At 48.4% G+C, this 12,183-nt stretch overlaps 4 protein-coding genes across 5 annotated transcripts in view; all 4 read right to left on the bottom strand.

The window, feature by feature from the left end:
- LOC114864326 (protocadherin gamma-A11-like) overlaps nt 1–12,183 on the bottom strand; it is a 265,898-nt gene that overhangs the window by 216,313 nt on the left and 37,402 nt on the right. The window lies entirely within an intron of this gene.
- Nucleotides 1,830–5,234, bottom strand: LOC114864970 (protocadherin beta-16-like). Its single transcript, XM_041072729.2, has one exon. The coding sequence runs from the start codon at nt 5,232–5,234 to the stop codon at nt 4,077–4,079; it is 1,158 nt and encodes a 385-aa protein (XP_040928663.2). The 3' UTR covers nt 1,830–4,076.
- On the bottom strand, nt 5,794–8,227 carry LOC114864360 (protocadherin gamma-A2-like). Its single transcript, XM_029165195.3, has one exon. It carries the CDS (start codon nt 8,225–8,227, stop codon nt 5,810–5,812), a length of 2,418 nt encoding a protein of 805 aa, XP_029021028.1. The 3' UTR covers nt 5,794–5,809.
- Nucleotides 9,694–12,141, bottom strand: LOC114864364 (protocadherin gamma-A11-like). The gene has a single exon (XM_029165199.3). The coding sequence runs from the start codon at nt 12,127–12,129 to the stop codon at nt 9,718–9,720; it is 2,412 nt and encodes an 803-aa protein (XP_029021032.1). The 5' UTR covers nt 12,130–12,141; the 3' UTR covers nt 9,694–9,717.

Genomic DNA, 12,183 nt, shown 5'->3' with positions numbered 1-12,183 from the left:
CTAAGCGAACACATTTGTTCCTACCTCAGGAGAACCATCCGAATCTCCAAAAGCATCAGCAAAATCTGACGGACTCTTCCTCAGAGTCTGGTCAGCAGGCAGCGTGTTGTCATTATACGATGACACGAACTTAAAGTCACTGGTTCTAGAGCCTGTTGTCAGGTAGGCGTCATAGTTGTAAGTGCTGCGTAAAGTTCCTGTGCCGTCAACATCTGCGTAATTGGGAGGGAGATAAGCGCTGGGGATGGCTACTGCTCCGTCAAACAACAGTCTGGGCTTCCTCCTACGACAGAACCTCACACCCAGGATGATGATGATGAAGGTCAGGAAAAACGTGGACACGGACACCAGAGCAATGATCAGATACGACGTCAGCTTGGAATTCTTCTCATCGTAAGAAATATCCTTCAGTTCTGGCACCTCAGCCAAGTTATCAGAGATCAGTAAATACATGGAACAGGTGGCAGACAGAGAGGGCTGTCCGTTGTCAGGTTTGTTGTTTTCACTCACATATGCGCTGTAGGACTGTTCCTCAAACACAGGTGGGTTGTCGTTGACGTCAGCTACAGATAAGTGAACGGTTTTAGAGGAGGACAGAGGAGGAGAACCCTCGTCAGTGGCACTGATGGTAATGTTGTATTCAGACACTAGTTCGCGGTCCAGTTGTCCTGTGGTCACCAGAGAGTAATAGTTTTTAATGGAAGGAACTAATTTGAATGGGACATTTTGCTGGATGGAGCAGCGAACCTGTCTGTTGTTCTCAGAGTCTCTGTCCTGTACGTTAATGATGCCCACCTCTGTACCAGGTGACACATCTTCAGGTATGGGGTTACTCAGTGATTTTAGATAAATAATAGGTGGGTTGTCATTCACTCCTCCCCCTGAACCGCCGCCTTACCGTGGTGGAGGAGTTTGTGTGCCCGAATGACCCCGGGAGCTATGTTGTCGGGGGCTAAATGCCCCTGGTAGGGTCTCCCAAGGCAAACAGGTCCTGGGCGACGGGCCAGACTAAGAGCGGTTCACAACCCCCCTATGAAAGACAAACCACCAAGGCCAGAGACGTCGCCCGGTACGGCGCAGCCGGGGCCCCACCCTGGAGCCAGGCCCGGGGTTGGGGCTCGTATGCGAGCGCCTGGTGGCCTATTCCCACGGGGCCCGGCCGGGCACAGCCCGAAAGAGCGACGTGGGGCCGTCCTCAAGTGGACCCACCATCCGCGGGAGGAACCGTAGGGGGCCAGTGCAGAGTGGATTGGGCGGCAGTCGAAGGCGGGAGCCTGGGCGCCCCAATCCCTGGATAACCAATCTGGTTATTGGGACATGGAATGTCACGTCACTGGGGGGAAAGGAGCCTGAGCTTGTGCAGGAGGTCGAGCGGTACCGGCTAGAAATAGTCGGGCTCACCTCCACACACAGCCTGGGCTCTGGAACCCAACTCCTTGAGAGGGGCTGGACCCTTTTCTACTCTGGAGTTGCCTGCGGTGAGAGGCGGCGGGCTGGTGTGGGCTTGCTCATAGCTCCCCAGCTTAGTCGCCATGTGTTGGAGTTTTCCCCGGTGGACGAGAGGGTCGCTTCCCTGCGCCTTCGGGTGGGGGATAGGTCACTCACCGTCATTTGTGCTTACGGGCCGAATGGCAGTGTGGAGTACCCGGCCTTCTTGGGGTCCCTGGAGGGAGTGTTGGAAAGCGCTCCAACTGGGGACCCCATCGTTCTTCTGGGAGATTTCAATGCCCACGTAGGTAACGACAGTGATACCTGGAGAGGCGTGATTGGGAGGAACGGCCTCCCTGATCTGAACCCGAATGGTGTTATGTTATTGGACTTCTGTGCTAGGCACAGTTTGGCCATAACTAACACCATGTTCGAACATAAGGGTGTCCATCAGTGCACATGGCACCAGGACACCCTAGGCCGGAGGTCGATGATAGACTTTGTAGTCGTTTCACCTGACCTTCGGCCATATGTTTTGGACACTCGGGTGAAGAGAGGGGCTGAGCTGTCAACTGATCACCACCTGGTGGTGAGTAGGATCCGCTGGCAGAGAAGGAGGCTGGAACGACTTGGCAGGCCCAAACGTATTGTGAGGGTCTGTTGGGAACGCCTGGCTGAACCCTCTGTCAGACGGACCTTTAACTCACACCTCCGGGAGAGCTTTGACCAGATTCCGAGGGAGGTGGGAGACATAGAGTCAGAGTGGACCGTGTTCTCCGTCTCCATCGTCAACGCGGCCGTTCGGAGCTGTGGACGCAGGGTCTCCGGTGCCTGTCGTGGTGGTAATCCCCGAACCCGGTGGTGGACGCCGGAGGTAAGGGACGCCATCAAGCTGAAGAAGGAGTCCTACCAGGTATGGTTGACCTGTGGGACTCCTGAGGCAGCCGATAGGTACCGGCAGGCCAAGCGTGCTGCAGCCCGTGCCGTTGCGGAGGCAAAAACTCGGGCTTGGGAGGAGTTTGGGGAAGCCATGGAGGAGGACTATCGCTCGGCCTCAAAGAGATTCTGGCAAACCGTCCGGCGCCTCAGGAGGGGGAAGCAGTTCTTTACCAACTCTGTTTTCAGTGGAGGTGGGGAGCTGTTGACCTCAACTGGGGATGTTATCGGACGGTGGAAGGAGTACTTTGAGGATCTCCTCAACCCCTCCGACATGCCTTCTGCTGAGGAAGCAGAGGCAGGGGACTCAGAGGCGGACTCGCCCATCACCCAGGCTGAGGTCACCGAGGTAGTTGGTAAGCTCCTCGGTGGCAGAGCAGCGGGGGTGGATGAGATCCGTCCTGAGTACCTCAAGTCTCTGGATGTTGTGGGGCTGTCTTGGGTGACACGCCTCTGCAACATCGCGTGGAGGAGGGGGACAGTTCCTCTGGACTGGACAACCGGGGTGGTTGTCCCTCTTTACAAAAAGGGGGACAGGAGAGTGTGTTCCAACTATAGGGGGATCACACTTCTCAGCCTCCCTGGGAAAGTCTATGCCAGGGTACTGGAGAGGAGAATTCGGCCGATAGTCGAACCTCGGATACAGGAGGAACAATCTGGTTTTCGGCCTGGTCGTGGAACGCTGGACCAGCTTTATACCCTCAGCAGGGTGCTTGAGGGTTTGTGGGAGTTTGCCCAACCAGTCTACATGTGCTTTGTGGATCTGGAGAAGGCATTCGACCGCGTCCCTCGTGACATCCTGTGGGGGGTGCTCCGGGAGTATGGAGTCCAGGGCCCTTTGCTAAGGGCTGTTCGGTCTCTGTACAACCGGAGCAGGAGCTTGGTTCGCATTGCCAGCAATAAGTCAGACCTGTTCCCGGTGCATGTTGGACTTCGGCAGGGCTGCCCTTTGTCACCGGTTCTGTTCATTATTTTTATGGACAGAATTTCTAGGCGCAGCCAGGGGCCGGAGGGGGTCTGGTTTGGGGACCACAGGATAGCATCTCTTTTTTTGCAGATGATGTTGTCCTGTTGGCTTCATCAGGCCAGGACCTCCAGCGTGCGCTGGTGCGGTTTGCAGCTGAGTGTGAAGCGGCTGGGATGAGAATCAGTTCCTCCAAATCTGAGGCCATGGTTCTCGACCGGAAAAAGGTGGTTTGCTCTCTCCAGGTTGGAGAAGAGTTCCTGCCTCAAGTGGAGGAGTTTAAGTGTCTTGGGGTCTTGTTCACGAGTGAGGGAAGGAAGGAGCGTGAGTTTGACAGACGGATCGGTGCGGCGGCTGCAGTAATGCGGTCGGTGTATCGGTCCGTCGTGGTGAAGAGGGAGCTGAGCCGAAAGGCAAAGCTCTCAATTTACCGGTCAATCTACGTTCCTACCCTCACCTATGGTCATGAGCTTTGGGTCATGACCGAAAGGGCAAGGTCACGGATACAAGCGGCTGAAATGAGCTTCCTCCGCAGGGTGGCTGGGCGCTCCCTTAGAGATAAGGTGAGGAGCTCTGTCACCCGGGAGGAGCTCGGAGTAGAGTCGCTGCTCCTCCACATCGAGAGGAGCCAGCTGAGGTGGCTCGGGCATCTAGTTCGGATGCCTCCTGGACGCCTCCCTGGGGAGGTGTTCCAGGCATGTCCCACCGGTAGGAGGCCCCGAGGAAGACCCAGGACTCGCTGGAGAGACTACGTCTCTCGGCTGGCCTGGGAACGTCTTGGGGTCCCACCGGAAGAGCTGGAGGAAGTGTCCGGGGAGAGGGAAGTCTGGAACTCTCTGCTTAGACTGCTGCCCCCGCGACCCGGCCCCGGATAAGCGGATGAAAATGGATGGATGGATGGGTTGTCATTCACATCAGTAACATCTATTATGACTTTTGCATATGAGGTTAAGCCCAAACCATCTTTTGCTGTAACACGCAGTTCAAATGATGACGCTGTTTCAAAATCAACTGTACTCTTTAAATTTATTTCGCCTGTCTTATGATCAATAGTAAACATGGATTTCACTTCCTCCGAAACATGTCCAAATTCATATGTGACATCTCCATTGACCCCCGCGTCTGCACCGGTAGCAGTTACTGTTGCTACAACAGTTCCTTGAGGAGAGTTTTCGGGTACGCTGGCTTTGTAAATTGCATGGCTAAACACTGGGACGTTATCATTAGCATCTAGCACAGTGACGCGAATTAAAGCGGTGCCTGACCTCGGTGGAGAACCTCCGTCAAGCGCCGTGAGAATCAAATCTAATTCTGTTAAAACCTCCCGGTCCAGCTCTTTGTTCAGCACAAGCTCCACGGAGTTGGTTCCAACGCCTAAAATAAAATTGTCATTGTTTTGTAATTTGTACGTTTGAACTGAATATTTGCGTATGTCAGCATCATGTGCTTCTTCTATAGGAAAACGCGCCCCTTTATCCGCGGATTCCCGAATATCTATATGGATTAATTCTTTGTTAAACTGAGGAGAATTATCGTTTATATCCTGGACATGCAGACTAATTCGATGAAGTTCTAACGGGTTCTCTAACATGAGCTCTTGTTTCAGCACGCAGGACGCTTTGTCTCCGCAGAGGCCCTCTCTGTCAATCCTCTCGGCAACAGTCAGATCCCCGGTTCGTAGGTTTATGTCACAATAATGTTTGTCACCTCCATCGGTATCAATGCGAGCCTTCCGGGTTGATAGTCTATTGGCTTCAAGACCCAAATCTTTTGCAATGTTTCCGATCACGGATCCGCGCTTCAACTCCTCCGGAAAAGAATAGCTTACATCTCCATTTGAAACGTGGAAAAATAGGAACAATATAGCAAGACCACCGATTCTCCAGAAAATACCGGTGACTGCCATCACGACTCCGATCAAAACAATAAGGTTTCCGGCTTAGTTTACAGGACCGGAGCGAAAAAAATAAACCAGAATCACCACGTTCATAAAGCAAGTATCTGCCTCTCTCGACGATCAGTTGGAGAACCTTAGTCACATTATGCTTCGACAATAGTGGGTGGATATTGACACAAAAATATCAGCTGGTGCATAGCGACACCGTGAGTCAACGTCATATAATGCACACTGAGCAAAAATCATTAAACCATAAGCTGCACACTCCTAGAAGCAGACACCTATGCACAACACTTAGATCTAAACAAGGGTTTGTAGGAAATGATTGTGTTCTAATTTAAGAAATAAAGTGTAACATACAAATCAGCAAAAAGAAACAGCAGGACAGCTTCAGTTTAGCACCATAGAGCCACAACGAGAAACACCTGAGAGAGAAAACCAAGAACCTGCAGCTCCGGAAAACGCAATAATAGAAACCGCAAAGTAGCACCAAGGACAGCGTCAATCTCTTATGGTCAGAACAAAAGAGAGAGACAGTGTGTGAAAAATGAAAGAACAGGAACATATGCAACATCACAAAAACACTAAGCAAACACATTTGTTCCTACCTCAGGAGAGTCATCACAATCTCCAAAAGCATCAGCAAAGTCTGAAGGACTCTTCCTCAGAGTCTGGTCAGCAGGCAGCGTGTTGTCATTATAGGATGACACGAACTTAAAGTCACTGGTTCTAGAGCCTGTTGTCAGGTAGGCGTCATAGTTGTAAGTGCTGCGTAAAGTTCCCGTGCCGTCAACATCTGCGTAATTAGGAGGGAGATAAGCGCTGGGGATGGCTACTGCTCCGTCAAACAACAGTCTGGGCTTCCTCCTACGACAGAACCTCACACCCAGGATGATGATGATGAAGGTCAGGAAAAACGTGGACACGGACACCAGAGCAATGATCAGATACGACGTCAGCTTGGAATTCTTCTCATCGTAAGAAATGTCCTTCAGTTCTGGCACCTCAGCCAAGTTATCAGAGATCAGTAAATACATGGAACAGGTGGCAGACAGAGAGGGCTGTCCGTTATCTTTCACCGACACAATGAGGTTCTGCTTCATGCTGTCAGACTCTAAAACGTCCCTCTGCGTCCTGATCTCTCCGCTGTGGACACCGATGGTGAAAAGTCCCGGATCAGTGGATTTGACTATGTGATAGGACAGCCAGGCGTTCTGTCCGGAGTCCGCGTCCACCGCTATGACTTTGGACACCAGAGAGCCTCCGTGTGCAGCTTTGGGGACCAGCTCGGTCATGAACGAGTTGCCCTCCGGGGCGGGGTACAGTATCTGAGGAGAGTTGTCGTTCACATCCGACACGAACACACTGACGGTCACGTTGCTGCTGAGAGGAGGAGAACCGTTGTCTCTGGCCATCACGTGCACTTTAAAACTCCTGAACTGTTCGTAATCAAACGACCTCACAGCGTGGATCACCCCCGTGTCTCCGTTCACTGACACATAGGACGACACCGGGGCACCGTTCACCTCAGCAGGTAACAGAGAGTAGATCACGGTACCGTTCTGTCTCCAGTCCGGGTCTCGAGCAGCAACGGAACATAAGGTGGAGCCAGGTTTGTTGTTTTCACTCACATATGCGCTGTAGGACTGTTCCTCAAACACAGGTGGGTTGTCGTTGACGTCAGCTACAGATAAGTGAACGGTTTTAGAGGAGGACAGAGGAGGAGAACCCTCGTCAGTGGCACTGATGGTAATGTTGTAATCAGACACTAGTTCACGGTCCAGTTGTCCTGTGGTCACCAGAGAGTAATAGTTTTTAATGGATGGAACTAACTTGAAAGGGACATTTTGCTGGATGGAGCAGCGAACCTGTCTGTTGTTCTCCGAGTCTCTGTCCTGGACGTTAATGATGCCCACCTCTGTACCAGGTGACGTGCTTTCGGATACGGGACTATTTAGGGATTTCACATATATAATTGGTGCGTTGTCATTCACATCGGTGATATCAATTATAACCTTTGCCTCTGTTGAGAGGCCATAACCATCCTTAGCCTCAACAAACACTTCATATTTTGAACCTTCTTCATAATCAATGTCTCCTGTCACAATAAGTTCCCCAGTTTTCTCATTAAGTGAAAACATTTTCTGTGATTTATCAGAAATTCTACTAAATTCATATGTAACCTCGCCGTTGAAGCCCTCGTCGGCGTCTGTTGCACTGACAGTGATAACTGTCGTTTTTACAGGCGAGTTCTCTGGTAAACGGGCTGTATACACGGTCTCAGAAAACACCGGAGCGTTGTCATTAGCATCGAGTACAATAACATGAATGGTTACGGTCCCGGATCTCTGCGGTGAACCACCATCCACAGCAGTGAGCAATAACTTCATCTCCTGCTGCTCCTCTCGGTCTAACTCCTTCTCTAAAACCAGCTCTCCATACTTACTACCAACACTGGTCGTTTGAATATTGAACACAAAGTGGGGGTTTTGTTGCAGAACGTAGTTTTGAACGGAATTCTTCCCTATGTCTTCATCATGTGCTGCATTAATGCGATATTTAGCTCCTTTAACAGCAGATTCTCTAATTTCTATCTTAATAATGCCTTTCTGGAAATATGGTGCATTGTCGTTGATGTCCTCCACCTGCAGAGACAGCCGATGTAACTCCAGTGGGTTTTCTAACAGCAAGTCGAATTTCAGAACGCATGAAGGCTTCTGTCCACAGTGCTCCTCTCTGTCAATTCGTTCCTCTATAACTAAATCACCATTTTCAAGGTTAATTCCACAATATCGCTTCTCGCTCCCTTCAACATCAACACGAGCTTTCCGAGCCGACAGTCGATTCACCTCCAGGCCGAGATCCTTGGCGATATTTCCAACCACGGATCCGCGCTTTAGCTCCTCTTGCACACGGTAGCTCACGTCTCCGCGTGCGTGCTCCACCACAACAAAGAGAAACACCAAGACATGGCTTTGAAAGAGCAGCCGTCCAAAACGCATCTTCAGTCTTTGATACACTACTTCAAATACGTTGTAAAAAGGTAGAGTACGATATTCTTTCAAAAATAAACGCCCTCCGACTACCTCTCTGTCAAAGCAGAGAACAGAGATGGGCAATCCCAATAATGGGTGGTGTGCACAGACTGAACATTCAAGTCCTTAGCTGGTCTGTAGTGACACCGTGAGTACAAATAAATTATAACCATTAAATCAACCAAAGCCTTTCACATTCTCGACTTGTTTGTTTCTTTTTTAAATGGTAATTAAACACTAATTCTAAATAATTTGCCTGTATGATCCTAAATGCGTGTCTAAAGAAGTCTAAAATAAATAATTATTTAACCAGTTGCATCGTTAAAACAGATAATTCCTTCGTGTCAGCATAACAGAAAGCCACAAGCTTTGCTGTTACTCAATACCTGGAACTAAAAATATTATTCCATGGTAAATCAATGAAATTGTTACAAAATGGACTGTAAATGCATTACAGTTATATATATTAACATGATATTTATATTGTATAATGTATCAATAGCAATAATAATACCGTTGATTTCCGAAAGATGTCACTTCCTGACCTACAGCAGAGACCAAATACTGCTGTTTACATTTACAGTAGGAAATGCATTCTATGCAAGTGGCATTAGAAGAGTGTGAAGAAGTTGCTTGTTTTGACTTTGGTATTTCCTCTTTATTTAGCCACGGTACGTGCTCCTATAGAACCCGACTACTCCTCATATTAACGTATGAGTATGTGAGATGTGTAGCTAATCAAAATAAAGTAAAGATCAGAAAAATGCTTAGACAATCTCCAAGATCAACGCAACTGAAAGTGATCTAAGCAAAACAATCCAGCAAGAGATAAAATGAAACACATGTTAAAAAGGGCTGAAGAGGACTTATGAACACCTAAAAACACGTTAGTAGATTGCTTTATTTCAATAACTGCTGAATACACGTCTACCCAAAGTTAGAAAAAGTGCTTCTGACAAAAAAAAAAGATACTATGGAAAAGCATGTTGCTGCATAATTCCATTAAAGGAAAAAGTGCCAAGACAAAATGTCCACTTTTTTGCTAAATGTGGAAATACGCACTAATATTACGAAAGTGTACGAATTAAATGGCACAGTTGAATCTAAGTAGCTCTTAATAACGCAATGACAGTTAACTCACAGTTAAGCACCAAGGACAGCAACAAACTAATCTAACTAGAACCAAACATACAGACACCAGCGAAAAGCGTCCTCCATACCGAAAACACATCATTGAAAAAAACTATGAATATTATAAATCATCAACAAATAGAGTCGAAAGAAGACTTGCCATTTGAAGATAACAATATAGGAAAAGACTTCATACTGGCAACTGTTGCAAACGTCTGTGTCTACTGGTATGATACAAACTTAATTTCTATTTTGCGAGAAAGCAGAAGTCACATAACCAAGTCAAAATGTAATGGCAAAATATAACAGTGCTGTTTACGAAAATACTAAGCGAACACATTTGTTCCTACCTCAGGAGAACCATCCGAATCTCCAAAAGCATCAGCAAAATCTGACGGACTCTTCCTCAGAGTCTGGTCAGCAGGCAGCGTGTTGTCATTATACGATGACACGAACTTAAAGTCACTGGTTCTAGAGCCTGTTGTCAGGTAGGCGTCATAGTTGTAAGTGCTGCGTAAAGTTCCTGTGCCGTCAACATCTGCGTAATTAGGAGGGAGATAAGCGCTGGGGATGGCTACTGCTCCGTCAAACAACAGTCTGGGCTTCCTCCTACGACAGAACCTCACACCCAGGATGATGATGATGAAGGTCAGGAAAAACGTGGACACGGACACCAGAGCAATGATCAGATACGACGTCAGCTTGGAATTCTTCTCATCGTAAGAAATATCCTTCAGTTCTGGCACCTCAGCCAAGTTATCAGAGATCAGTAAATACATGGAACAGGTGGCAGACAGAGAGGGCTGTCCGTTATCTTTCACCGACACAATGAGGTTCTGCTTCATGCTGTCAGACTCTAAAACGTCCCTCTGCGTCCTGATCTCTCCGCTGTGGACACCGATGGTGAAAAGTCCCGGATCAGTGGATTTGACTATGTGATAGGACAGCCAGGCGTTCTGTCCGGAGTCCGCGTCCACCGCTATGACTTTGGACACCAGAGAGCCTCCGTGTGCAGCTTTGGGGACCAGCTCGGTCATGAACGAGTTGCCCTCCGGGGCGGGGTACAGTATCTGAGGAGAGTTGTCGTTCACATCCGACACGAACACACTGACGGTCACGTTGCTGCTGAGAGGAGGAGAACCGTTGTCTCTGGCCATCACGTGCACTTTAAAACTCCTGAACTGTTCGTAATCAAACGACCTCACAGCGTGGATCACCCCCGTGTCTCCGTTCACTGACACATAGGACGACACCGGGGCACCGTTCACCTCAGCAGGTAACAGAGAGTAGATCACGGTACCGTTCTGTCTCCAGTCCGGGTCTCGAGCAGCCACGGAACATAAGGTGGAGCCAGGTTTGTTGTTTTCACTCACATATGCGCTGTAGGACTGTTCCTCAAACACAGGTGGGTTGTCGTTGACGTCAGCTACAGATAAGTGAACGGTTTTAGAGGAGGACAGAGGAGGAGAACCCTCGTCAGTGGCACTGATGGTAATGTTGTAATCAGACACTAGTTCGCGGTCCAGTTGTCCTGTGGTCACCAGAGAGTAATAGTTTTTAATGGATGGAACTAATTTGAATGGAACATTTTGCTGGATGGAGCAGCGAACCTGTCTGTTGTTCTCCGAGTCTCTGTCCTGTACGTTAATGATGCCCACCTCTGTACCAGGTGTCACATTCTCCGGTATTTGCATCGTCAGTGATTTCATGTAAATCACTGGAGCATTGTCGTTTATGTCCGTTATTTCAATTGTTACAGTTGCATACGAAGCCAGTCCCAAACCATCTTTTGCACTAATCTGCATTTCATATAAAGATTCCTTTTCGAAATCAATAAATCCAGCCACTTTGATGTCTCCTGTTTTAGGGTCTAAACTGAAAACTTGCTTGTCATCTGCTACATGGTCAAATCCATAGATTATTTCACCGTTCAATCCCTCGTCTGCATCAGTTGCACTCACTGTGATCACTAACGTTTCCAAAGGAGAGTTTTCAGGCAGACTTGCTTTATAAACGCTCTGACTAAACACTGGTACATTATCATTAGCGTCCAGCACAGTGACGTGTATAACTACGGTGCCTGATCTCTGAGGGGAGCCACCATCCAATGCTGTAAGCAAAAGAATCAGTTCCCCTTTGTCCTCTCTGTCTAACTCCGTATCTAAGATTAGTTCACCATATTTTCTACCACTGGCCTTCGTCTTTAGATTTAATTTGAAATGGTCATTCTGTTGTAGTGAATAGCCTTGAACAGCGTTTTGCCCGATGTCTCCATCGTGCGCTTCGTCTAACTGAAAACGTGCACCCTTATCAGCTGATTCCTGTATTTCTATTTTTAGAGAATCCTCCTTAAACTGCGGTGAATTATCATTAACATCTTGAACGAGGACACTAATACGGTGCAGCTCTAGCGGGTTTTCCAGGACAAGTTCCTGTTGGAGAACACAGGAGGGCCTCTTCGCACAAAGCCCTTCTCTGTCGATCCTTTCATTAACAATCAGATCCCCGGTGTTGAGATTTAAACTGCAATACTTTGCACCGCTGTCCTCTGTATCGATACGAGCCTTTCGAGCGGACAGTCGGCTCAAATCAAGTCCTAGATCCTTTGCTACATTACCAATTACAGATCCTCGTTTCATTTCCTCTGGAATGGAGTAGCTCACATCTCCGATAACTGGGTGGAGGAGAAGAAGAAGAAACGCAAAACCGTAGTGCACCGAAAACCGGTTGTATTCCATCACCACCACAAGAAAAATAAAAATTTTCAAACACAAGTTGGTCAAAAAATGAGC

Source organism: Betta splendens, chromosome 10 (assembly GCF_900634795.4).
Source record: "Betta splendens chromosome 10, fBetSpl5.4, whole genome shotgun sequence".
Classification (NCBI taxonomy): Eukaryota; Metazoa; Chordata; class Actinopteri; order Anabantiformes; family Osphronemidae; genus Betta; species Betta splendens.
Note: the sequence above shows the minus strand (reverse complement) of the source record. Positions and strands in the feature narration are given on the sequence as shown.

Bases quoted from the DNA above. Each gene is read 5' to 3' on its own strand.
- LOC114864970 (XM_041072729.2), bottom strand. From the start codon at position 5,234: ATGGCAGTCACCGGTATTTTCTGGAGAATCGGTGGTCTTGCTATATTG.
- LOC114864360 (XM_029165195.3), bottom strand. From the start codon at position 8,227: ATGCGTTTTGGACGGCTGCTCTTTCAAAGCCATGTCTTGGTGTTTCTC.
- LOC114864364 (XM_029165199.3), bottom strand. From the start codon at position 12,129: ATGGAATACAACCGGTTTTCGGTGCACTACGGTTTTGCGTTTCTTCTT.